Source organism: Phalaenopsis equestris, unplaced genomic scaffold (assembly GCF_001263595.1).
Source record: "Phalaenopsis equestris unplaced genomic scaffold, ASM126359v1 Scaffold000002, whole genome shotgun sequence".
NCBI classification, from domain to species: domain Eukaryota; kingdom Viridiplantae; phylum Streptophyta; class Magnoliopsida; order Asparagales; family Orchidaceae; genus Phalaenopsis; species Phalaenopsis equestris.
Genome location: NW_018164444.1, coordinates 26,055,957 through 26,083,700, shown reverse-complemented (window position 1 = coordinate 26,083,700; position 27,744 = coordinate 26,055,957). Strand labels below are relative to the sequence as shown.

At 35.7% G+C, this 27,744-nt stretch overlaps 2 protein-coding genes across 2 annotated transcripts; both read right to left on the bottom strand.

Annotated features, from left to right (window-relative positions):
• Window positions 1-248: 248 nt before the first annotated feature.
• Window positions 249-1,860, bottom strand: LOC110035305 (hydroquinone glucosyltransferase-like). Its single transcript, XM_020739542.1, is given in 3 exon segments — window positions 249-1,044; window positions 1,116-1,420; window positions 1,422-1,860. Coding segments are annotated over 3 exon segments (1,422 nt in total). The 5' UTR covers window positions 1,777-1,860; the 3' UTR covers window positions 249-282.
• Window positions 1,861-2,918: 1,058 nt separating this feature from the next.
• LOC110033816 (protein trichome birefringence-like 26) lies at window positions 2,919-13,992 on the bottom strand. The gene is made up of 3 exons (XM_020737933.1): window positions 13,659-13,992; window positions 6,058-6,335; window positions 2,919-3,793 (listed from the first exon to the last, which is right to left on the bottom strand). The coding sequence occupies exons 1-3, from the start codon at window positions 13,885-13,887 to the stop codon at window positions 2,999-3,001; spliced, it is 1,302 nt and encodes a 433-aa protein (XP_020593592.1). The 5' UTR covers window positions 13,888-13,992; the 3' UTR covers window positions 2,919-2,998.
• Between the last annotated feature and the right edge of the window lie 13,752 nt (window positions 13,993-27,744).

The following is a 27,744-nucleotide window of genomic DNA, read 5'->3' as shown; positions in this document are numbered from 1 at the left end:
TCATATTCGATCACAAATGAGAAATTTTAAAATTTTATGCCTGGTTCACATATTCTATCTCCCTCATGGAATGCATCCCTCACATAACAAAAGTAATAATTACTATATATATCATTTTATCTAATATAATCACAAGAGATAATGTAAAATTTTCTCATTGACATAGAAAACAAGTTATGATTATAGTATTAAAAGCATTAAGTAATCATAAATTTAATAGTTTAAGAATAAAATTAAGATCCATTCATTTCATCAATTGAATTTCCACACTCATAAATAGAATCACTTAGGTTTGGCAGAATCTGAATCCTTTAAAATACTGACCACCTCCTTCAATGCATTGTGAGAAGATCCCTGCTTCCCCTCAGCAATAGCTGCCTCTGTCTTCATCTCCCTCATCTTCTGTCTCACCACCTTCCCTTCCTCACCTTCCATCAACATCTTCACCACCTTCGCTATCTCCTCCCTCCCCACCGTTCCATCTTCCCCTACATTCACCCTCAGTGCCACCTTCACCCCATCCACAAGCAATACTGCATTCATCCTCTGCTCCGAGTAAAGAGGCCATGCCGCCATTGGCACACCATTCATCAAGCTCTCTAGTGTGGAGTTCCACCCACAGTGCGACACAAACCCACCGACCGCAAAATGACTCAACACCTCTCGTTGTGGCGCCCATGATCTCACCACCATCCCCCTCCCCTTTATCCTCTCTACAAATCCTTTGGGCAGAAACCTCAATGGATCATCATCTTCATCTTCTCCATGATTTGGGTTAAGAAAACTATCACTTGAACCAATGTCGCTCACCCCACGCACCACCCACAGGAATCTCTGCCCGCTCATCTCCAATCCAATGGCAAGCTCTCTTGTCTGCTGCCATGAGAGAGCACCACCACTGCCAAAACAGAGGAAAACGACAGACCCGCTGGACTGTTTATCCAACCATTCAATGCATTCATGTGACGGCTTTTCAGAACCCACATTTGAATCAGACCATATAAGCGGTCCGATAGGCCAAACCGGAGGTGTTCCACCACCCCTCTGTTAAAAACAGGAAGGGAAATTAGCTGCAGTTGCTAAAAAAAAAAAACAAATCTTTAATCAAAACTCACATTTTTCAGAAACATGGCGGCGCCGGGTTCCAGAGCTTCGAAGCTGTTCACTAGAATTCCATCGAAAAGATCAAAGTGCCTTGCTCGATGAATCACCCCAGCACAAACCTCGCTGTTCCTCTCCTGTAAGGGCTCCAGAAAATCCTTACCTTTCAAGGGAACACAGCCTGGGAGATTCAATGGCTCCGGCAGGTCTCTGAACTCCCCGGCGGTGGTGGTGGCTGCGAGAGCTGGGAGGTGGAGCATGAAGGAGAGGTAGAAGAGGTTGGAGGTTATAAGAAGGTAGGTCGGAATGCCGCTCTTTCACCATGGAAAGGAAGTAGATTCCGAAGAGGTCGAAGAAGACGGCAGCGAGGCGGGTGGTTCGTGTAACAGAGATGAGGATTTCGCGCAGAAAAGGGATGGAGTGAGTCATGGCGAGGCATATGCGGGTGACGAAGTGGGTGTGGGGAGGGAGGCTGTGGGGGGGAAGGAGGGGGAGTTGGAGGGTGGAGATGGAAGAGGGGAGAGAGCAGGTGGGGAGGTCGGAGAAGGTGACGATAGTGGCGGTAAAGTGGTGGCGGAGAACGAGAAGCTTCGTCAGCTCGGCGAGAGGGGTGACGTGGCCGATGCCAGGGCTTGAGACGACGACGATGTGGGGAGATGGGGGGGTATCCGCCATGGCCGGCAGCCGGCCTTGTTCTGTTCCGTGCAGAAAGCGTATGGGGGCCTCGGTGTGGATTTTTTCTCAGAAAAATGTGTGCTTCGAACGAGACTTGGGTGGAAATATTATGTTGAAGTCAATGTAAATATGGCTCTTATTATTTTTTTTTTTAATTTTTATCCTTATTTCATCTAACGGTCGACTTGATCCGTCCTTTGGGCATTAGAGCGTCATTTTTACCATAAAAAATAATACTAAAAAAATTTGAAAGTAAAATAAGAACATTGAACGGGTCAACTTGTAGGATTTATATATAAAATTTTTTTGCTTTGCAAAAAATAGGGAAGAAATCTTTAGTGTTGCCGAAGCTTAAGAAGAAATTGTTGTCATTGCCAAAACTTAAGAACTTTGAAGATGAAAAACAACCAGAGCGATAACTTAAATTACCCTGATGTCATATATGCATCTCTTTTTGGTGATGAAATCATAAACTTGAACTCAATGATAAATTTGAAACGAAATTTCATTCATATCGCTAATATGTGAGCTTTATTTTTTTATTAATTGGAGCAATTTAATGCATATAATATTCAATAATCTATATTCGAAAGGGATTATCTTGATTGTGTGCTAGCGAACGAGTTTTTTTTTTTAAATTTTTGCTTATGTTTGTTGATAGAATTGGCTAATTTTATTCTGCAAAATCGTGTTGTATTGTTGTATTAGTTATGTTGATTTATCTCAGTCCAAGAGTTACAACACACTTGTACCGAAGGAAACGAGTTAATATAGTGTCTCTTCTAATCACATATGAATCAACATCATCATTCAAATTTTATGGCTATTACAAACAAATTATTTTTCAACTAAAAGAACTCAACCACAGGACATAATACCTGAAGGCAAAATAAGTAGATACATGCATAGATAGATCACAAATACCTCTTTCAATTGTGCAAAAGACTAGGCAAAATTATGGGGGATTTACATACACGCCATACAATTCTTATATATTTACAAATACACCTATACTTTGATGTTTACATACATATCACTCAAATTTTTAACATCACATAAAAAATTACACTCAACTTAAATTTGATCTAAAATAATCACCAATCATCAGCATTATTTAATTCAACAAAAAATTTCCTCAAATTCAAAAATGATTAACTCTAAAACTATTTAAGATCATATTTAAGAAAGTCAAAAGACTTATAAACCTAATAATTTACATAACTCATACAAGAATATCTCCTTCATCAACCAGTATCTTCATTATCAATTCATTCCAAGTATCAATAGGGCCAGGCAAGCACCAATGAAGACAATCATTCTGAACTGGAGCTTTCTTCCCCTTAGCAAAGGGGTGGAAGGTCCTATAAGGCCCTGGATGCCCATCTGGCCTCAGCAGAGACAGATAGAATGTGTCGAGCAGTCTCAATCCTCGAGTCCCCTTCTTCTTCCTCCGTTCCCCCCGAGCCTTCTCGAACTCCTCCACCTCAATAGCTCTCATTTCATGGTCCACAGGCTTGCCACTGTAGTCTCCTTCTTCATAGGGGCTTCTTCTGTTGCACACTCCTCCACTGAACCACTCTCCATGCTCAAAGTGGTCTGGAGTCCATGTTCTGAAAAAGACTAGAGGCTTGTGTTCCGACGAGGCCACGAAATCATAGCACATCTGGAGAGCTTTTCTGTATGGGTAATCAAAGCCCAGCTCTTTCAGGTTATCGTCGCCGCAGTTGTGACAGCCAACGACTGAACTGTTCTCCCACATGATCATTGTTTTGAGAAACCATTGCCCGCCAGAGAAGATGACGTAGTCGTATTTGTCGTATTGGCCCGTCCATTTTTGCTCAAGAATGTCGAGATGAAGTTGGATGGGAGCTTTGGATTTCCCGTCGTCATCCTCAAAGGTCTCGGATTTGATCATGAATGGAGACCAGATGACTGCTATGGTTAAGTTGTGATTGACAAAGTACCATGTTCTGGATTTGTATGCCTTGTCATGGTAGACCTCAACAGGCTCTTCAATCTAACAAGAGTAGTTAATTTTATCTCAAGATGATTTTAAATCCATAATAGTGTTTGGTTCTTTAGTAAATAAGAAGTTAAGGAGGCCTTAAAGAAAACAAAGGGTGGAAAGTTTGTAGGACGTGATGATATCCCAATTGAAGTGTGGAAATATTTGGGAGATTTGGGAGTTTCTTGGCTTACTAAACTCTTTAATATTATTTTAAAAACTAAAAGATGTCTGAGGAGTGGAGGAAGAGTATTTTGGTCCCCATTTTTAAGAATAAAAGGGATGCACAAGAGTGTGCAAATTATAGAGGAATTAAGTTGATGTGTCATACTTTAAAATTATGGGAGAGGGTAATTAAACATAGGTTAAAACGCATCACAAAAATTTCTCATAATCAATTTGGATTTATGTCGGGCAGGTCTACTATGGAAGCTATACATTTATTGAGAGGTTTGATGGAGAAGTTCAAATATAATAAGGAGAATCTACATTTGATTTTTATTGATTTAGAAAAAACTTACAATAAGGTTCCAAGAGATATCCTTCGGAGAGTTCTCGAGAAGAAAGGTGTTGATATGACTTATATTTAAGTCATTAAAGATATGTATACTAGAGTTGTTACTTGTGTTCAAACTGAAGGAGGATTGACAAAATATTTTTCTATTTCTGTTGGATTACATCAAAATCGGCTTTAAGCTCATATCTTTTTGCTTTAGTTATGGATGGTCTTACTGGACATCTACAGGAGGATGTACCTTGGTGTATGTTTTTTGCTGATGATATCCTTCTCGTAAATAAAACGAGAGATAAAGCCCAGGAAAACCTTGAATTATGGAGGTCTACATTGGAGTCTAAAGTCCTTCATTTGTGACAAAAGTGTGACTTTGGGTGATCAAATTATTAAAAGGTGTGAACGATTTAGATATATTGGGTCCGTTGTTCAAAGTGATGGTGATATAGATAGAGATGTTAATAGTAGAATTCAAGTTGGTTGATTGAAGTGGGGGAATGCTTCGGGCCTTTTGTGTGATAAAAAAGTACCGCTTAGACTGAAAGGAAAATTTTACAAGACGGTGGTGAGACCTACAATGCTCTATGGTGCTGAATGTTGGCCTTTAAAAGAGAAGCATAATAATAAGTTAAGTGTTGCCGAGATGAGAATGATTAGGTGGATGAGTGAGAGACAAAATGCGAAATGAATATATTCGTGATAGGGTTGGTGTAGCTCCCATGACAGACAAAATTAGAGAAAGTCGTCTTAGATGGTTTGGTCACATTAAACGTCGATTATCTGATGATCCGATTAAAAGAGTAGATGTTTTAGATTCGACTTGTGTTAAGAAAGGCAAAGGTAGACCTAGGAAGACTTGGGCTTATTGTATTAAAAATAATCTTAATTTACTATAACTAAATGAAAATATGACACTAAATAGGACACAATGGAGAAAAAAGATTCATGTAGCCGACCCCACGTAGTGGGATTAAGGCTTTGTTATTGTTGTTGTAATAGTGTGATTCTGTTAAAGTTAAATCCAATTAAAGTTGTTTGTCGTGTTTTCTTCCTAAACTGAATCTGTTAAATCCATCTAATGAGTGGGTTTACAGGGCTTTGGATAACATAGTTTTAATAGGATTTAGCCAATAATGTAAATCCAACCAAACATGAAAAAAATAAAAATTAAGTCCAACGCTCCATTAAATCCAATTTTTTCAGGTTCCATCTTTTCTTCCTGCATCCCGTCTCTTTTATGACGTAAACCAAAATTTACTAAATCCGACCACAAGGCAGATTTAATAATTTCTTCCGCCGTGCCAATAGCGCCATCTCCGTCAATATAAATCCAGAGTTATCGGATTTACTAAATCCTATTTAACGTAAATATGAATTGCAACCAAACACCCCCTTAGTAAATCTGAATTTTCGTCGAAAAGGAGACGGAACGGAAACAAAATTGGATTTAGCTACACTATTTTTCACGTTTGGCTAGATTTACATTAAATTTAGACGTAAATCCTATTAAAGGGCACTGCTAAACATCCTCTAAAAGATCATAGGCATCCTCTAAAAGATCATAGGCAAACTCGAAGATGCTACATTTAATTAAAAAAAACCATAGTAATACAACTAGAGGTCTTCAATAGTTCCAAATATGAATAACAAATGCTCAACAACTAACAGGTCAGTAACAAATGTGAAAAAGAAGAATAAGTTCGCAGAATTAAATCAAAAGTCGCAATGTAATTTATTTATTTCAACCAATATCCATTAAAATCACCTTGGAGAGAAGGCAAAGCAGCGACTGGATGTGGTTTCTGAAAATTGAATCACCAATGAATGCCCATGATTTATTTTTCATGGCTTTGATAAATTTAAATGGATCGAAAGGTGGTAACTCGCAGCCAAACGGTTTCCATCGCCAGTACAGAAAGTCGGTATCGGGACGACCATTCCTCATACAATTTTGCGGAGCTTCGATCAAATTGCAGCTGTTGTTGGTGTAAATGGGACCATAAGGATCACATATCCATTCCCCAGAAAATAGGTCGCACTGACCTGTATTGACAGAACACAAATATTTCGATCAAATAAGCCCAAAATTCAAATTCTTAAAGGAGGCATGAAATGTAGAAAGTATATTACATGGTAAACTTAAAAAATTGGGGCATATAGATACATATCACACAATTCTACTTCACCTACTACATATCCAACACCTACACATTGATATTTATATGCATACCATTCAAATCTTTAATGCCACGGAAATAACATCACAATTACTATTTTTTCAAAGTGAAATACGCACTTTCATGGCGCATATTTTTGACACCAAAGGTGTTAACAAGGTAAATATCAATGTTTTGGTGTTAGATACATAAACACATAAGAATTGTGTGGTATGCATGCAAATTTCTAAATATTTTCTAAGCTCATTTTGAAGAAAACTTGGCAGCTTTTGTGAAAAAATGGTCAAAACTTTATTACAATATATCCTATCATGAAATAAAAACTCTCCATATTTGTCAGGATGTAGGCACAAATTGAATCAAATCAATGAGAACAAATACAAAGAAGATAAACTCGTGAAATTCTAATAAGATAGCAGATTGCTTAATATCTTGTATTAGATTAATGAGAGTAACTAGTTAATGATGATTAGTTGTCTTGTATTCTAAAAATAGTTCCATCCGAAGCACGAAAAAAAAAAAAATTGTACGCTTCTCTCTCTATTGTTATGTTTCTTCTTCTCCTACTCTTCCTAATTTCTGGAATTACTGTATTATTCTCAATCTAGGTTTCTCTTCTCTACTCCTCTTCTACCTAATTTATGGAGTTATCGACACCCTCAAAATGCCGATTATCAAGATTTAAAAAATGGGATTGCATCAAATTCCCAGGAATTTAATTAAAATTTGCTCAACTGATGATTTGTCATCGATACAAATTTTAGCATGATAATGATATGTTGGGAGAGATGCGGAAACCAATTCGAGAGATCCAAAATAAAACTTACTACAGAAACACACAAAACCAGAAAGTATATAAGATGCAACATTTAATGTGAAAAAATCCGAGAATGGGAAAAACTCACGAAGTATACCACACCAAGGAATTCACTATAAAAAAATGAGAAGAATTGCACAGATTACGCCACATTCAAGCCTCTCCACACTGTGAAACCCAAGCACACTTCTTCCTCTCACATTTACGTTAGAGAAATTGAAATCCCATCCTCAACACACGTCAAATCCTGTAGTGAATCCAAAATATTAAACCAAAATTGTTTGAATTTGGGTATTGATGTTGAGATGTCATGATAGGGGCCTACGACGCTCCAGCAGGCGTAGCAATGTCAAGTGCATGGGTTCCAAAACCTGGACAGGGAGTTATAGTGCCCCCTTTCGAAGGTGTTACTATTCCAAGTGTCAGGGCACTGCATAAGAATGTTATGTCGCCCAATACAAAAAATAATTTTTTTTAGGGCTGCGCCCCTAAACCCAATACAGGGGGTGCTCTCTACACCCCTCGACAAACTCACTATCAAACATTAATGCTGAAACTAAGAGCTCTGAGTGAACAATTAATCAGCACAATCAAGCCGTTCATATAAAAATCTCCCACTTGAAGACTCATTGAAATCAATTTTGCTTCTCCAAATCTGCAGAATCTTCATAAAAATGGATTGCAGTTTGGCTAGTCTCTGTTTCAACCTTCCAGAACTCCAACTAAAACCAAACATAGCTCAACTTCTCAACTGTTATAGTCTTAGTCAAGATATCTGCAGGATTCTAAATTATATTTATCTTCTCTAAAGATGACTGACAATCTTCTAGGAATGAATGAATAGAATAAAATCTTAGCTGAATATGCTTTGTTCTCGCATGGAATGTGTCGTTCTTTGCTTGATAAATGACACTCATACTGTCCCTATGAAGTTTTCCATTCTCTTGCTCCTTGCCAAGTCCTATCATAAAGCTTTATAACTAAATCATTTCTTTGTCAGCATCAGTGATAGCAATAGACTCAGCGTCTATAGTTAATAGTGCAACAATTTTCTATAGCTTCTAAATCCAATTCATTGTTTTATTCATCAAAGTAAAGATATAACATGTACTTCTTTTAACATTAATATATCATGCAATATCTAAATCTACATATTCCTATAAATTAATCCTTGCAATTCAAAAGCAACGTGCTTTGTTGTTGTTCCTCTTAAGTATCCAAAAATCCACATCATCATCTCACAATTTTGTTTCCCTTTGTTTCCCTAAAATACACGTGTACCTGTTGAAAACTCCAACTGCATGTGCAATATCTGGCATTATACATGTCATGCTTGATTTGTATAAGATTTTCTCAGCATATTCTTCTTAAGACAACTTCAATAAACATGTACTTTTATTCTTATTGATTACCACATCAACAATTCTCTTGGTTTGACCTAAATCTTTCATTCACGCTCCCTTAATAATTGCGCATTCAATTCTTGGTATTCTCCATATCTGCTCTTGCAATCGACATATCATCCACGTACAAAAAAAACACAATATAGAAATTATCAAAATGTTTAATGAAGCAATCATGATCAAATTGACACTTCGTGTACCCAGTATCTGACATAAATCAATCAAATCTCATGTACCACTATCTTGGTGCCTACTTCAGACCATAAAATCTCTTCTTCAATTTACAAACCATATCTTATTTTCTTGGAACATCATGTCCTTGTGATTGCATCATATATAAATATTCTTCTAAGCCGCCATGTAAGAAGACTATCTTCACATCAATTTGAAGCAAATGTAGATCTTTCTTTGCTATTAAGTTCAACACAACTCTGATAGTTATCATCTTCACTAAAAAAGAAAATATCTTCGCATAGTCAATTCCTTTCTTTTGTTGAAATCACTTCACAATAAGTTTCGTCTTGTAACGTTTGTTATTATATGAATCTTCTTTCAACCTGTAAACTCATTTGTTGTGCAGTCTTTCTCCTATATGGTAGTTCCACCAATTCTCATGTCTAATTTGGCATTAGCGACTATACCTCATCATTCATGGCAAACTAGCATTCATTTGATTCATTTACTTAAATAACCTCATCATAACACTCTAGTTCATTATCAGTGAGCAAAAAACATTACAATAATGGGGAATACCTATGTGTCAGTTGTGAGATTCTATTGAACCTTCTTACTTCGGTAATAAATGTTCGAGAAACTTGCTATTCTTCATCAGATTGAATACATTCCATTTCTTTATTTTTTTAACACTAGTGTTTTCTATCTCAACATATTTGGATAGGTCTATAGAAATAACTAGTGGACAATCCTGAATTATACAACTATTCTTGTATCTCTATTTTATTGAAAGTTATATTCATGGCCCTAATTAATTTTTTATTATGATAGTCTCATAATTTATAAGCAAATTCATCTGAGTTATACCCAATAAAAATGCATTTGATATATGTTGAATCAAGTTTATATTTGAATTTTGCATAAACATGAATATATGATGAATAACCAAGTACTTTCAAGTGAGATGGATTTACTTCTTTGTCATTTCAAGCTTCTTCAGATAAATCATCCTTTAAAGGTATCAATGGACCAAAATTTATCAGATAAACTGTAGTGTTTACTACTTCTGCGTAGAACTGCTTTGACATGCCTACACATTACCACATACTTCTAACACGTATTATGATATCTTTATTCATGTGCTCAGAAGCACCATTTTGTTGTGATGCTTTTAGAACAGGGAACTCATGTCTGATTTATTTTAAAGCACAATAACTCTCAAACCTCTAATCACAATACTTGCACTATTATTTGATATGAGACACTTCAACCTCAAACATTTCTAACTCTCAACCATAGATTTTTGCTTCTAAAACACGTCAAATATATCATATTTATGTTTCAAGAAATAAACTTATATACATTTCTGGTGTGATCATCAATGAAAATGACAAAATATTGAGAGTCTTCCATAAACTGAATTGGAGTATGATCACATACATCAGTATGTATTAACTCAAATTTTTTACTTCAACTTTCATCCACTTTAAAAAAAATAACATACTTTTGCTTGTTATAAACACAATCTTCAAATATATATATATATAGAGAGAGAGAGAGAGAGAGACTTTAAACCTTCAGGTTTGTTTTTAGAAAGTCGACATTTTGTATATTTTTCGATTCATATAGCTAAGTCTACGTTGTCAGAGACCTACATTAACTTTTGTTCCAGCTACTCCAATGGATTGTAATATTTCATTGATTGGATAAATAATGTCTTCAATATTGCATTGAGTCATCATCATTGTTCATTTAATCACTTTTCCTAAATCACTAGTGAAAGTAGTCACATACTCTAACTTCGTAAACTAACATATACAAATTAAATTTCTCTTCAAATATAGAACATGTCTAACTTCATTAATTTTCCAAGATGATCCATTTAGCAATCTCATATCAATATCATCCTTTCCAATAATATTGCAGACCTTATTATCTCTATAAAACACTTTCCCTGAATCTACTTGAGTGTTATTTTAAACACATTTTTGTCGGGACAAACATGAAAAGAGATACATGAATCTAATATCCATGATTCAGTATGTCAAGAAATAAAATAAGCCATATTGATTTCATTTGTGCAAAAATTTGTAGAGTTATCTATTTGGAACTCCACCGTCAGTCCTTTTTGGAGGTTTACAATCTCTTAAACTAACATTTCTTCCTACAATTCTAGCATTCAACTCTAAGTTTTTCTCTCCCTAGCCTAGACTCTTCTCTTCTAGCTTGAATCTTTCTCTGTCCGAATTTCTATTCAAATTCTTTCCTCTGGTATTAATATTCAAAGGAGAATTTGAAGTTTCACCGCCCATCTTCTTACGAATTTCTTCATTAAGCACTATTCCCACAATATTATCAAATTTTAAATTCATGTTTCTTGAAGAATTACTCACCGCAATAGCAAGTCAATCTCAACTATCTGGCAATAGAGATAAGAGTAACAATGTCATAACCTCATCATCAAACTTCATGTTAACAAAACACAACTAATTTGTCACAATTTTGAAGTTATTCAAGTGTTCAACCACTAAACTACCATCAACTATCTTCATATTAAATAATCTCTTTATCAAAAAAAATATTTGAAGATAAAGGCTTCTCATACATTGTTTCTAGTACAACAATAAGGTCAACCGTAGCCTTTCCATTCACAATATTAAAAGCAGTAGATGAGGAAATTAAAAGTCGAATTAAACACGAAGTTGTTCAGCCAAGAACTTTTCATTCTTCCAAAGCCATTGATCCAACTTGGTTATACCATCCAGTGAAAAATACAGTTTCATTTGATATAACAATTCTTTAATTGTAATTTTTTAGAAAGAAAAGTTTGAACCATTGAACTTCTCATCCTTGTACCTCTCTTCCTCGATCATTACTCCAACTTGAACCAAAAAACTTCAGAAAGCCCTCTATGATACCACATGTTGTGAGAGATGTGAAAACCAATTCAAGAGATTTGAAGCATAACTTAGATCAGAAGCGCAAAAAATCAGAAAATAAAGAGAACATGAGATTTAACATGGACAAATCGAGAACACAAAAAAAATACGGAGCCACACCACACCAAGAAATTCACTATGAAGAAATGAGGAAAATTGTATAAATTACACCACACTCAAGTCTATTCACACTTTGAAACTAAAGAACACTCCTTCCACTCACCCTTACGCAAGAGAAATCGAAATCCGTCCTCAAAGCGAGTTAAATCCTGTGTGAAGCCGAAACTTTAAACCTAAACTATTTGAAATCGGTTACTGGCATTGGGGCGCCACGATAGGGCGATGAGGTGCTCTAACAGGCATTGCCGTGTTGACCTCCATTCACTGCAATGTCAAGCGCTTGGGATCCAGAACCTGGATAGGGTGCTGCGACACCCCCTTCCAAGCGCTAGGGCACTACGGCGCCACATTTTGCGCTTTGTGGTGCTCAAACATAAAATAACATTTTTCTGAGTTTGTGTCCCAACCCAATACTAGAACTAAACCCTCGTACCTCCCGACAAACTCTCTGTCAAGCATGAACAGAGAAACTGAGGGCTCTAAGTGAACAATTGATCAATACAGTCAGACCCCACATAATAATAAGATAGTAGAGTTTTATAATCTAATCACTTAAGTAGATAACATAATGATGTCGCTCCCCTTTGTATTGAAAGAAAACTAAGAAACCAAAAAATATAGTAAAATATGGAAAACACTTTTAATTAAACATGGTTGAGTCAACGTGAAATGTCTCTTCGTAGCCACAACATAACAACTTTACAATTTGAAGTTCTATTAAAGCGAGGATGTAATATATATGTATATATATATATATATATATATATATAAGCATTGATGAACTTCAGCTAATACATGAATGTTCACAAAAGATACAAGCACTTCTTAATTTCTTCCCAATATAGCAACATTATGAAATGATTTTTTTAAAATTTCTTTCATCTTTATTTTTAAGGAACATAACCATAAACATTATACTTTAATCAAGCAAGTGAAGAACAGAAAATTGTAATAACTAACATAGTTTATGAGTAATAATTATTATTTCTTTGTCTCAAAGAGGAAATGTAGAACTTACAAGCTCATAAATGATTCAGACAAACTAACATGCTAGCAAATGTATGGATTGTTTGGATAGCAATTAAAATTTCAGCAAAATTAAATTAGCAAGAATTTTATATAGACTAAAACCCCCCTCCCCTCCCTCTCCTTTCTCTCTTTACAATAAAAAATAGAAGGAGGGCATTGACTTACATAGCACATAATTCTTATACATTTACATACAAAACTTTCATATTTAGATACATACCACTCAGATTTTTTAAATCACATAAAAAATACCACTTTTACTAACTCTTTAAAAGTGAAATACACAATTTCATGTATAGACTTTTAACACCATTGTCATAAAAGTAAATATCAAAATTTTAAGTGTTAGATATATAAATACATAAAAGTTGTGTGGTATGTATGTAAATTTCCCAAAAATAAATAAACTGTCTAAACAGCTTAATAGATCATTCATGGTGTGCTTAAACACTAAAAAATGGGAAACAAGCACAGAAGCATCCAAAGCCGAAGCTCTATATAAATAAAAAACCTAAAAATTTACCTATTTTCGTAAAATAATCTTAAAATATAAACTAAAACCCCACAAAACTCAGAACAGAGAAAGAATTATTCCCTAAATTCCCTCAAAACCACTTAAAATTCGCAGACTTGAAAAGGTTTCAAGAATCGAATAATAACAATTTGATATATTCGCAAGAATCAATCTATAAAAAAAGTATCCATACCTCCATGATTCCATCTATGATTAGCCGTAAATCTAGTAGACGAAGCAGGGCAGGAGCGGACGCCGGAGCCGGAGGAGTTCGGATAGAGGAGGAGGAAAGAGAGTCCGATGACAAGAACAGCAGCAAAGAGGATCAAAAGTAAGCGCGTTTTCTTCCTCGCCGAAGCAGGGCATTGAATCGCTTCCTTCCTATCTTCCTCGATCAACCTGTGTTCCTCCTCCGCCGACATTTCTTCTGCCCTTTGTTCACGGACAGGAGTAATGGAAGAAGATGAAGATGAACCCTGATTCTTTAGGCGGCGGAGTGAGGTCGCTTTAATGGCAGTACGAGAGAGAGAGAGACTGAAGACTGTTATATTACGTGCTTGCACCTAAGTTGGTGAACATTTAAGCCTCCGAAATTTAGAAAATATTTTTTTCAAATAAATTTTGAGAATGTATGAATAGACTTAAACTGACTTAAAAGGTCAATTTTTACTGTTTTTATTTATAAAAATATATACATAATGCTAACTAAATTTGAATAAGACGAGTTACGAGCAAATTTTGAGTTAGAACGGATGCACATGACTTTATTTGAGTCAGATCATGTCAATTTTGATCTTAAGTGAATCCAAATAATTCAATTTGAGCTAGCTCATTTCGATAGTGAGCGCGATCGAGCATGATTCAATTTCGAGTCGAATGAAGCACGAGCCTATTTCGAGCGGTACTAAATCTATTTCATCCGATTTAAAACCAACTCTAACTCGGATCGAAATCAGTTTGTTAACAACTCAGTGAACATATTACACCATTAGCTTATTTGGTTTCATATGCAGTCTCAAACTTAGGAGAAAATATTGCATACGCAGAATTGTGTACGCCAGAGATGTTATTTAGAGGGTATTGGGGGATTATATTCGCGTTATACCCCATGTAACCTTCTTGTAACTTACATGTAACGTTTTGTAACATACCTGTAACTTCTAATAAATTCGCTCTTCTGGTTACAGAGAAATTACAGGGGGTATAACACAGATATAACCCTCTAATATCCTCTTAATCACATCCCTGAGAATCTTGTAGCTCATTTGATGGGCGTGTGTTCGTTATTTGTATAATTAGATTTTTTTTTCAGCAATAGTCAAGTGTTGTAAGGTTTCTATTGTATTATTATATGCATAAAGGAGCAAGTTTTAATATTTTTATTAAATATATGAAAAATCAACCAGCCGAGCTCACGACTCCATGCAATGCGACACGTGTAACGCGTGTGAGCATGCATGTCAGGCTAAACAAAGTAAGCGAGCACGGGCAATAAAAACAATTCATAATACCAGATATACCATTCATTAAATGATCTGTCAATTTAAGTTTACATAGTATTTTATTGTAATAAAAATTTGCTTTTATTTTATTATTTAATTTTAGTTTACGCATGAGAATTTATTTATGAGTGCAATTTTTTATTTTTTTTTTATTTTGAGGCATTTACAGACATACCCCTCTAACTTTATGTATTTACAAATCATTATTATATGCAAATGTGAAGCCCTATGTTTAATTTAAACTGAATTTTAAAAAATAAAATATTTTAAATATAATACATTATTATTATTCTTCTTATTTTTCAACAAAGAGAGCTCCTTCTAAAACTATACTTGCATTGAGAGTCTATTTTGGGATGTCATGGTTGTTTAAAGAGGCATCATGAAGTTTTTGCAAAAGAATATGTTTAAGAAGTTATAGTGGCTATTGCAAATTTTTTCTTTTTATTTTTCAAAACATTAGACTGCGTCTTTCTTGCGAAATTTCTCACACCAACTACTTGAGAAAGCACACGAAAACACAAATTTGTCGGACACTTAGGGTGCGTTTGGGGTAGCTTGTGCTTTTAAGGATAAGTTGCTTATCGTTTCAGCTTAACCTGAAACACAGCCCACGGGCGGGCATCGGGGTTCGGCCCGCGGCTTGTTTTTAGTTAAAAAATCCAAACGAGATTTCGGATAAGATGACAAAACACGCAAACCAAACGGTACGACGGCGTTTTGAAAACGCCGCCCACACCTATAAGCTGGCCCAAACAGGCCCTTAAACAATGCGGTGCAGAAAGCATTGCACCTTTAGCTTTGCCCCAAACTCCCACTTAGTTTTATCATTTTGGAGTTTATTCATAAACCACTTTATTATGTGCACTTGTGTCCAATTATATCTCGTATTATTATAAAAATAACGGTTCCTAAGTGTTGTTTCCATTGAGGAGGCTTTATTATGTGTAGGGTTGTCAAAACAGCTCATTGATCGCGAACAATTCGTGTATGAATAGTTAAGATGGCAAACTCCCCCCGCAGGGCAGCTATTTTTGATTCACAGTCGTCAAACGAGCGAACAACTCCTGCACAGGATCCATAATCGAACCTTTACTTGTTCACCCGGAAGGTCTGTCGGCTTCGCTAGTGATTTGAACTCACCCGCCTGGTGATTCAAGCCCCAGGGGACGAAGATCTCCATGCCAATCGACCATGTTTAGAATTTACTGCGGGAAAAGAGTCGAGAGGCTAATGCCTCGTTGGAACATCAGGCTGCAAAAAAGCCCTGCACAGTAGGCCTGAAGATTAGCAACCATTGCGGGTCCGAACTCCGCGAAGACCTTTAGGGGTTCGCCCTCCTCACGACCCTCCGACCCAATTGACTCATCTACATCCAATACATTGTTACTGGGCTATTAAAAATAAAATAAAAAAAAAAACAAACAACTAGCAAAGGGGAATTCTCTCATAGCTAAAAATTTACATGTATCGGAGATGAACCGAGAAAAGTTATCTCTCCCATGCGACGAAGTGCCTTTGTCCTTCTCAGATAGAGGCTGCGGCTAGCTGGCAGTCGTCACTACCTCCGACTCCTTTTCTCCAACCTCAAGCTCCGCATTAGTTTGGTCTCGCCAACCCTCAGCGGTCGTGTTTGCATCAAGCTTAGACACCATGGTTTCCTGGTGAAACATTTTAGGCTACTATACCTCAACATCATCAAAAGAGTCGACCACGTCAATCGAAATAGGATCGATTTGTAACCTTTTTTTTTCTTCACAATTCTCTTCCTCTTTGCAGAAGGTGGATCCCAAAATCCGGACTTCACCAGCCTCTGAGAATCCACAACGATCCGACTCAAACCATCAGCCATAATGCTCCTTGCTTACCCGAGAATAAGCTAATGGTGAATGGTATAAGACTCAATCAAGCCTATTTATAAAGCGCACTAGCACGGAACCCCATAGGGAAGTTAAGTGTTTGTTTAGAAGTTTTCTTGTCTTTATCGTAGTTGTCAAGGAGCAAAGAAACTCGATGAACTAATTTGTATGCATCAAAATCATCAACCCGGATCTCAAAAGCAATCAAGCGATTAAGGACTATGGCCTGACAATCGAGGCATCAGGCTACATGAATATGATCTAAACCGATCATCCAAAGACCGATAGCTCAATTGGAGTCAACCAACGCACAATGACGAGGGACTTACTCGACAGACCACACTTATAGTCTCAGACAGTCATAAAATTTTCACGAGGGGTGTCCAACCTCAACCAGCTGACCGACCGACTTTTTTACTATGGCAGGTATGATCACCACTCAGCCAGTCGCCTCGACAATCAGTAGAACTCAAGCGCGTCGACTAGTCAATTAACTTGATATTTGAATTCAAATTGTAATACACATTATTTAACAAATCATCACGATTAAATTGTAATGGTTTCATATAATTATACAAATACACCCCTATAAATAAAGGGTCAAGAGGCGAATAAGGGACATCATCTTGTTTCTCGACAGTAATTTTTTTGAATCGTTCTTTCTCATTCTCCTTCTCTACTCCAACTCTCAATGAATGTTTTCACAAATGACAATTTAAAGCTTCAGAGTATAATAAAGTATTGAAAAAAATAGAATAATGTTTAATTAATAAAAGAATAAAAAATTATTAATTTTAAAATTATAAAAAAATATCAAAGATATTTAAATAATTACTTAATATTTTTTTCCGTTCATTAGTTCCAAATAAAATGACAAAATTGCTGGCTAATCAAAGTTAGTGTAAGCCAAAGCCGGCCGACCAATAAATACAAATTATTAAATATTTCTTAAATTAATAATTATGTTGATACCAGAGAAGTGCCCGTGGCTAATTTTTTTAATTACATATTTAAGCCGCCTTTTTCCTCTAATTGAATGATTATGATGCCTAATTTAAAGTTAATTTTATATTTTAACTATTATTTAGAAACTTTAATCCATTACTTCAACTAAGTAATTAGTAATTTTATTATATTGCATAAATAAAACCGTTATATTTGCTTATAATTGAATATATATAGCATTTATCTGCATACCACACAATCCTTATGTATTTACATATCAAACACCTAAACTTTCATATTTGCATATATATAACTCTCAAATCTATATTATTAAGCATAGTTTATGACAGTAGAGAGGTATAAATGTAAATATCAAATTTTACATTTTAGATATGTAAATAGAAAGGAGTTTTGTGGTATGTATGAAAATTTTCAGAATTTTAATTAATTCTTTCATGAACACTAAGTATTTACATTAAAGAGAAAAAAAATCATTAGAAAAAAGATTAGACGCCAACCCTCATTGATTAATTTGTATGGTCTGGTCACACAAAATTCCAACAAAATTTTCCAAAGGAAACAACATTAATTTCATTAAATTAATTATAACCACACATAAAGTATATATGCAATTTGACACATGGATTGATATATATATATATAAGAAATGGTCAAAGACTATTATACTAGCCTCCAACCACTCATATTCTGTCTAACAATTCGAGTACTACCTCCTTAAGGCCAACTGTGTCAGAGGGGATTCAAACCCGCGACCTAAGGGGCATTTTACCGTGGATATATATATATATATATATACACCACCAAATTTTCATCTTCAATCACATTTCGAGTCATGATACGAATCTCGAGGCAACCTTTTGATAAAAAAATATTCAAACTTCAATTAAGAATCATCCAGAACTCCGATTTAAGTAAACTTATAGTCAAACTGACCGGCTCGATGAGACGGACCAAATAATATAAAAACTAGTCCAATCTGAGTCAGATCAATCTCGGATCAAATCATTAAACCACTCTTGGAGGATTTTTGGAGGCATTTAGAAGGTCAAAGGAATGTTGAATATAGCAAGTTCATATTCGAATCGAGCGTCTCAATAAGATGAATCCAACAAGCCCAAGATTGCTCAATTCTGACATCGTTAAGACACTCAACTATCCATCAAACATCATCTGATCGAAGGAAACTCTCGGGATTGTCCGATCAAAATGTTTCATATTCTTGCATTAATTGCATCCAGAACATTATAAATAGAGTCTCGCCCCGCACATGAGAGGGGGTGGGGGGCTGGAGAGAGAACCTGGGGAAAATGAGCTCAAGTCCAACATCATTTTTGCCATCGTCGATTGTCGTTGATCACCACCGACCATCAGCGATCAATATTGACCTCCGCCGACCACCGCCGACCAGCGCTGACCAGACGCCGTCAGTCAACGTTGTAACTTGGAGAATCAAGTAACCATCTGTGGGACAAGGATCCTCTGTAATCATCAACTTATAGTGAATTTTTATAATTGTGTTAAACTTCGTGATTTTTTCTCTTTACAGGTTTTCCACGTAAAAACTTCTGGTGTCATCACAAGTTGATTCTCTTTCATCTGAGTGTGTGTTGAATGCTCGTGCAGCTCGTGCAACGCTAAGACGCGCTAAGACGATAATTCATTACTCTATCGTCGCAAATTTTCTAGCATGCATCATATATATATATCCAGATTCTCTATAAACATAAGCATACGAAAAATTAAATCTCCTGAAGTCAATAAATTCAATTCGGAAATACAACATAACTTGATTTATTTCATTTTTTTTATATCACTTGATAAATACAACTAATTTAATTATATTTATTACTGGAAATTCAATTATAACAATAAATAATATCTGGCAAACCAAACAAATACAAACCGACCTATCAATTGAAGAACATACTTCACCTCCCAATTCCTATGTATTTACATATTCAACCCCTAATTTTCACACTTTTACATATACCACCCAACATAGCACATCACATCAAAATATAACTATTTTAATTTTTTTAGAAGTCAAGTATACCCTTTTGCATATAGCTAAAGATTAAAGCTTAGGGGTTATATATGTAAATGCATAAGAATTATATTCCATGTATGTAAATCTTTCAAAAATCTTTCAATATTAAAATGTGGAATGCTCCCCATCACTCATCTATACAAGAGCAGCCAACTCATGGCTGGAAGAAGAGGTATGGAGGAAGAAGACATAATAGAAGAGGGGGAATTCTCCTATTTCTCTATATGGGACTGTGGAAGTCCTCTCTATGACTCCTTCGAGCTTTCTTCACTTAGCCATATTATCGACCGCCATATCATGAAGCTTCCATTCGCGTTGTCGAGGGGTTCGTCGGAGAGGGAAGGGAGGGCGTTTGAGGAGCTCGTCGATGCCGCGGCGGTGAGGAGGTTGAAGACGAAGAAGAGGAGGTGGAAGGAGAGGAGAGGAGTTGGGTCGTTGAGAGCAATCTTTAGTGCCTTTATTTTTTGGAAGAAGTGCACGTAATATTAAGCAGACTTATTATATCAATCGTGCGAATGCACGGAGTGGTGCGATCCATATCTCTTGTCTAGCTCACCGAACTTAAAATTTCTCTTTCAAATCTCCATTTTTTCCTCTTATTATGCTTTGTTGTTATAGAGAAATTAATCTATGTAAATTATATATATAATTCTATGTATGAATTTTAAGAGTTTGAGTACACTCTCTTCATGCAAAATAATGTCATTTACATACATTCCACACAAATCTTATGTATTTACATATCCGACTCATAAACATTCACATTTACATAAATGTCATTAAAATCATCGACATCATGTAAGAAAATAATACCTCCACTATCTTTTTAAAAGCCAAATACATATTTTCATGTATAAGTTTATGCACCAATCTGTTATATATGTAAGTATCAAAATTTAGATGTTATATATTTAAATACATACGAATTGACTATAAATATATATATATATATATATATATATAATTAAAAATTGTTAATAATGGCAAAAATTCTTTTGTGGGGGGTGCCAATTGGAATTATTAAAAATGTTTTTGTCACTACTAACAATATTTTAATCTTTTGGGTGGTGCCAATTGGCACTATTATTAAATTTGAGTAGCATAGAAAATTCCAACACATGCAAATACAATGGAGAAGCCAATGCTACATTTCACACAAAACATGTTAGAACAAATTTTATTCTTTTTTTTATTATTATTTAAGATGTGCTCCCACCCTTTGAAATATTATTGAAATTAATTTTTAAATAATTAGGAATCTTATGAATTGATTATTATATAAATATGTTGGCCTTCTTCTTGCATGATGAGTATGACAAATTAGGGTAAGCAACCTTTCTTTAATGGCCAATCCTTATCATTGTGATTGGCATCTCCTTGTATGTTTCAATATGTAACATTTACATTTTCTTTATTTTATTTTTGAGGCATGATATATATATATATATATATATATATATATATATGTGTGTATATAGATTTTTAATTAATGATAATTTTCTCTAAAGTAATACTATTTCTATCTATATCATATGTTTAGTTGACCTTATGATGTGATAAGTCATTATTTGGAAAAAATATGCATATGGTTGATTGTAAATACATGAAGTTCAGTTCTAGCTTCCTTTTAACTTGAAATTATTGATCCCTCTTACAAGTGGGTGATTATCTAAATACCCATGATGATGGTGCATAACTATCTTTTCTTCTTTTATCTAATATGAAAGATATTACTATCAATTATATTTCTATGCATCATCATTTTAAAAAGTGATTTATCAAAGCACTATGGCTATACACATCAGATATTTGATCTAGAATTACGCAATGTCTAGCTTGTTGTGTATATATATGAATTTAGTTCATTCAATTGATCAAATGTTTCATATGTATGTAATTTTATAGTGATTAAGGTTGTATACTTTAGAATAGTGACTCATGGTGGTAGTTATAATGATTTGATTAGGTTATATAACTGATGTGTGCTAAAAGAATCGCGACGGTAGAGTAGTTGATTATCTTCTCAACGTTGCACGGAGATTCAACACACACTCAAATAGAAGAAAATAACTAGTAGAGAAGCTAGAAGTTTGTACGTGGAAAACCCAAAAAAGAAAAAATCATAAATCCTGACCCAGTTATAAAAATTTACTATGAGTTGATGATTATAGAGAGCCCTTGTCCAAGAGGAAGGAAATAGTTACAAAGTCTTTCGAATTACAACGTTGATGTGAGGATGAACCTGTTGCATGAAGCGAGCGCTAACCGATAACGATGGATAGCGGCCAACATGTGGTGGTCGACGATAGAGGCAGTGGTCGACGACGGACGATGGTGATCAACGGTGGTAGGTGTGATACTGGACTTTAGCTCATTCTCAAAGCTTCAAACTCATCCTCCAACCTCATGCTCTTCTCCCCCTCATGAGAGGGTTGAGAGGCTCGTTTTATAGACTTCTGAGTGCAATTAATGCAGAAATATGAATCACTTTAATCTAACGGCTCAAAGAGTTTCTCTCGATCAGACGACATTTGACGGACATTTGAGGTCCTTAACGATGTCAGAATTCAACGATCTTGGGCTTGTTGGATTTGTCTTGGCGAGATGCTCGATTCGACTATGAACTCGTCTGATTCAACATTCGTTTGATCTTCCAAATGTGTCCAAAAAATTTTAAAACATTATTTAACTTCTGGATCATGACTTGATATGGCTCATATTGGACCAATTTTGATACCATTGGTGTTATCTGGAGCCCGATCCCGCTTCCGTTGATCCAGCCTTACCGCTCCCGCTCGATCGTGAAACCGCTCCCACATCCGCCTGCTCCCGTGCGCGCGAAGCGAAGCGAAGCTTCATCCGATTGCGAATAGTCGCGACTCCCTGTTGTTTCACGAAACGTCGCCTCTCCGCCTCCTATTCGAGATAAAAAGAGTGGTTGTTCTTCAGATTTAGTTTACGACACAGTCTTTTTGGTGTTCTTCTCCGGGCTTTCTCGGGATAGGGGAAGGAAGAAGATTGCTCTCCCTTGGATTTTTCTTGGTGACTTGTGGCAGAAGAGAAATTAGATTTATTTCTCTTGTAATTTTATCTTCTTCGGTGTATCTCGATGAAGAGAGAGAAGAAGAGAGAGAGCAACGAAGTGAGAGATCCCACTCGTAAGTCGAGACGATCGACTGGTGTAAATTCCTCCAGTAGTAAAATCCTTCACAACTCCGTGGACGTAGGCAATTTGCCGAAACACATAAATTTGTGTGTTTCATTGTGTGTTCTTTTCTGAAGTGAGTTTTCTCGTTCTATTTTTTTGCTTCGTCAAAGATCGTTCTTCTGTTTTATATTTATATCACAATAACTAGTATCACAGCTTTGTTCAAATCTGAGAAAGAACGACGGCTGCAGATGAAGTGAGGGTTTCAGGGATCGATAAATTTGATGACACGAATTTTTGTTACTGAAGAATGTAGATAGAATACTATCTCTATAGGAAGAAACTTCATCTTTTGTTATTAGGGAAAAAACCTGAAAAGATGGATGAGGCTGAATGTAATTTGTTGAATCGATAAGTTCTGAGGGTTATTCGAGTGACCTTATTGAGGTCCGTTGCGCACAACATCGTCAAGGAAAGGACGACTGCAGATCTCATGACAGTCTTATCAGATATGTATGAAAAGCCACTGACGAATAACAATGTGTACTTGATGAAGAAGTTATTCAACTTGAAGATGGAGGAAGGTGTTTCTGTTACTTAATACCTGAATGATTTCAATATTATCACAAATCAATTGTCGTCTGTTGAAATTGATTTTTATGATGAGATACATACAATGATATTGTTGGCATCATTGTCAAATAGTTGTGAAGCCATAAGGATGGCAGTTAGCAGTTTTGCATGTAAATTTAAATTGAAATGTTATAATATTCGTGATTTGATTTTGACTGAGGAGGTGCACATGAAATATTTTGGCGAGATCTCAGGTTTGAGTTCAGTACTGAATTTTGATTTCAGAGGGAAATGACATGACGAGAACTCAAATAGAGGGAGATCAAAATCAAAATCTGTTCTGCTGGCAACCTGCTGAAATTGTGGCAAGACTGACCACATAAAGAGGAATTGTAAAAATCCTAAGAAGATGAAGAATGATAGTGTAAATGTGGTATCTGAAGAAATACATGATGCACTATTGCTGACAATTCAGAATTATGTTGATGATGGAAGCGAAAAGGAGAGTGGGTCCGGGGCACCCATTTCTATTGTTCTACGGACAGATGGTAGAGAACCACAGAGCTATGAAGAAATCTTGCAAGATGAAAGTTCGAGCAAGTGGAAGCTGACAAAACTTCAACAAACATAACAAGTGAGTGTCCAGGTGAAGACTGAGCATGATGATAGTAAGATGTGCAATGCTAGACTTGTTGAAAAAGTTTTTCAACAGAGGCAGGATATTGCCCATGCAGAGAGAGTTGTAAGCAGAGACAAGAGTAATCCAGGAAATAGCTTGGCGGTGCAAGGCTATGTAGACCCTGCTGATATGTTGACTGAGGGTGTTACTCTTGAGAAAATGAAGTTGAGTACAGCTTCAGTTGGTCTTCTGGTGTGAATATAGAGGCTTTGAGTTGCATAGGTGAAGGATTCATGTTTGAAGAAAAGGGCAACGCTGCCTGTGGAGGATGTTAGTTTGAGGAAGAAGACGTTATGGTTTGTGTATCAGTCTTCAAGTTTGAGATTTATTAACTGGAGCACGATCCTGCTTCCACCGATCCTGCCTTCCCGCTCCCGCACGCGCGAACCGAAACTTCGTCCGATCGCGAATAATCGCGACTACTTGCTATTTCGCGAAGCGTCGCCTCTCCATCTCCTCTTTGCGATAAAAAAGCGGCTCTCCTTCAGATTTAGTTTACAACACGACCTTTTTGGTGTTCTTCTTTGGGCCTCCTCGGGATAGAGAAAAAGAAGTGCAAACAGTAGTTTCTTGCTGTAGAAGGAAAAAGAAAGAAGAAGAAGAAGATTTTTCCTCCTTGGCTTCTTCTTAGTGGCTTGTGGCAGATGAGAAATTGAGTTTATTTCTCTTGTAAGTTTATCTTTTTCGGTGTATCTCGGTTTAGAGAGGAAGAAGAGAGAGCAACGAAGTGAGAGATTCAACTTGTAAGTCAAGACGATCGACTGGTGTAAATTCCTCTATAACTCCGTGGACGTAAGCAATTTGCCGAACCACGTAAATCTGTGTGTTCCGCTATGTGTTTTTTTCTGAAGTGAATTTTCTCGCTCTATTTTTTCGCTTCGTCAAAGATCATTCTTCTGTTTTATATATACACCACAACAATTAGGTTTGTCTCGTCGAGCAGGCCAATTTGATTGTAAATTTGTTGAAATCAAAGTCCTAGTTGGCTTTTAATTTATGTTTGAATATGTATTGTTTAAAGATTACTTCGAGATTTGTGTTAAATAATAAAAATTTATTAATGACTATACTAGAAATATAAATATTTATTAAGGAGGAATTAAAATTGATATCATAGTAACCAAGTCCTTAACTTTAAAACATCAATTTGAATAAGAAAAAGTTTTTGAATAATTAAAATTATGTAATTTAAATAGGTGTACTTAATCAAGAATAATTAGGCCTTTAAATTTTCAGCTCAAACAACTTAATTAATCTTAATTTTGAAATGAGTTTTAATATTTTGAAATTTATCTTGAATCCAAATGAGTCCAAATGAAGTACTTGATGTACAATTACAAGCTTTGAATCATTAATTAAAGTAAAATTCACATTTTTATGCATAATTTTATAATAATAATATTTAATAAATGTAAAAATGTTTAATATGTAAATTTATAAGAATTACTTGGTATATATGAATTTTTCTAACATTTTAAAAATAGATATATAGAGATTTATTTGCCTCATATATATTGATGATATGATTTTTTTAAGATTGCAATGAAGTTATATAATTCTATTAAATTAAAAAAATAATTTCAAAATAATGTTTTAACATTTTAAACCTATAAATTAATCAAAATAGTAACGGCACCAGAAGCCGAACCGACTCTACAGGATGAGTGGCCACATAACAGGCCATTCCTTTTTTTTTATAAAGAAAGCTACTTTTTCGCTACACGAAACGCTACACTGCTTTTCAGTCCCCGTCCCATTGGTCTCGTACACCTGGCCTTTCCTCCTCTGTCTCTCTCCCCTTCAATGGCGTCTATGACACACTTTCGGCTTCATATGCTGCACAACAATTGCACCTTTGCAGGGCTTTTTGCTCTCCGGAGCTCTCTGTGTGTTCATCTTTGCAGAAAATGGCTAAGAGCCGTTCGATCGTCTCGTCATCTCCGTCTCCCTCGCCTGCAAACGATGAGCTCGACAGCCTAAGCAACGCAGAGCTCATCTCTTTCCTCGATTCCTCTTTCAGACGCTCTGAGTTCATTCGGGTCGCCGATATTCTCCAGTCCCGGGAAGATTTAGCCAAAGGCGAGGCTTTGCGGGTTCTCTCCCCCAAAGTATCCCGTCTGGAGGCTAAAGCTCGCAGCTTGGAGAAGGAATTGGATGCTCTGAGGAACAACGAACAGGTTGGGAGGTTGAAGGAGGTGGAGAAACTCGCTGCAGAAAAGGTCAAATTTTTAACAGAAGAAGTTGATAAAGAGCGAGCGAATTGCTTGAGGATTGAGGAGCAGCTGGAGAAACAGAGGAATGAGAGAATCGCTGAGGTTGATTCATGGAGGAGTAAATATTCATTATTGGAGGCTTGGACTCTGCGCTTCTTAGAGGACAATCCTTATTTGGTGGAGAAAGTTAGAGAACAGGACATGAATGGAAAGAAACAAAATTTGAATTTTTTCAGAACCAGTGAAGAAGCAGAAAAACTGCGGAGAAATAATGTAGATTTTGGTGAAAAGAAGAGTTCTTTGGCCGCTGGAGACAAGTCCAAGGCTGTTAGTGATCACTGCAGGAGTGAGATTGAATCATTTAGTGATTCATTTCAGAGTAAGAAATCAGTAATGAAGAACTTTGATAGCAATGATAAAAATTGCAGTAAGAGGAAGATTCAGGCTCTTCCAACATTTGAAGTTGAGGAAGTTTTAGAATTGGATGATGATGATGATGATGATGTGATCTATATCAAGGAAGTGATGGCTAAGAAATTTGCTAAACGGAGCAGATTTGATGATGATGACAGCGATGATGTGGTTTGGATCAGATGAGTAATGCTAAACTAAATGGAGTAAATAGTATAAAATTCATATATAGTAATGATGTTTTGGACTTCTTATATCTCATGTAGCTAGTGTCCGATTTCATTAGAAGAATAATATGATAACATGATTGTCTTTTTTTTTTAACATTTTATATTACTAAATATGATGTGCTTGACACTTTGAAATCTAGCAAACATCAAAGCTAGAAAGCTTTATTTTGCTCCTTTTTTTTTATGTTAATGTATATTTTTGCTTCCTGTTCTTATCTATTGAAAACAATCATTTGTTGTGAAATATATGAAATAAAATAGAATGATCTTAAACGAAGCGAAAAATAGAACGAAAACATTCACACCACAAAAGAACACACAATAATTATATTAAAATATATTTGTTGTTCGTCAAATTGACTATGTCCATGAAGTTGCTGAGGATTTTATTGCTCGAGGATTTATACTCGCCAATCGCTTCGGCTATTCTAAGAACAGTTTCTTTTTCTTATCTCTATATTTCTCTCTAAGCCAAAGAAAGAAAAAATGAGGAGAACAAAACTGTTAAGTACACTCACAAATGGGAAAAATTATTTCATACGGTGACCGCACGCAGACAGAGTTGTGTGTGGTTACCCAATAAAAAAACTCTTCTTTTAAAAGTTGTATGAAAGCGAGCCCCACTTTAAAAATTTTAAAATTTTAAAAAAT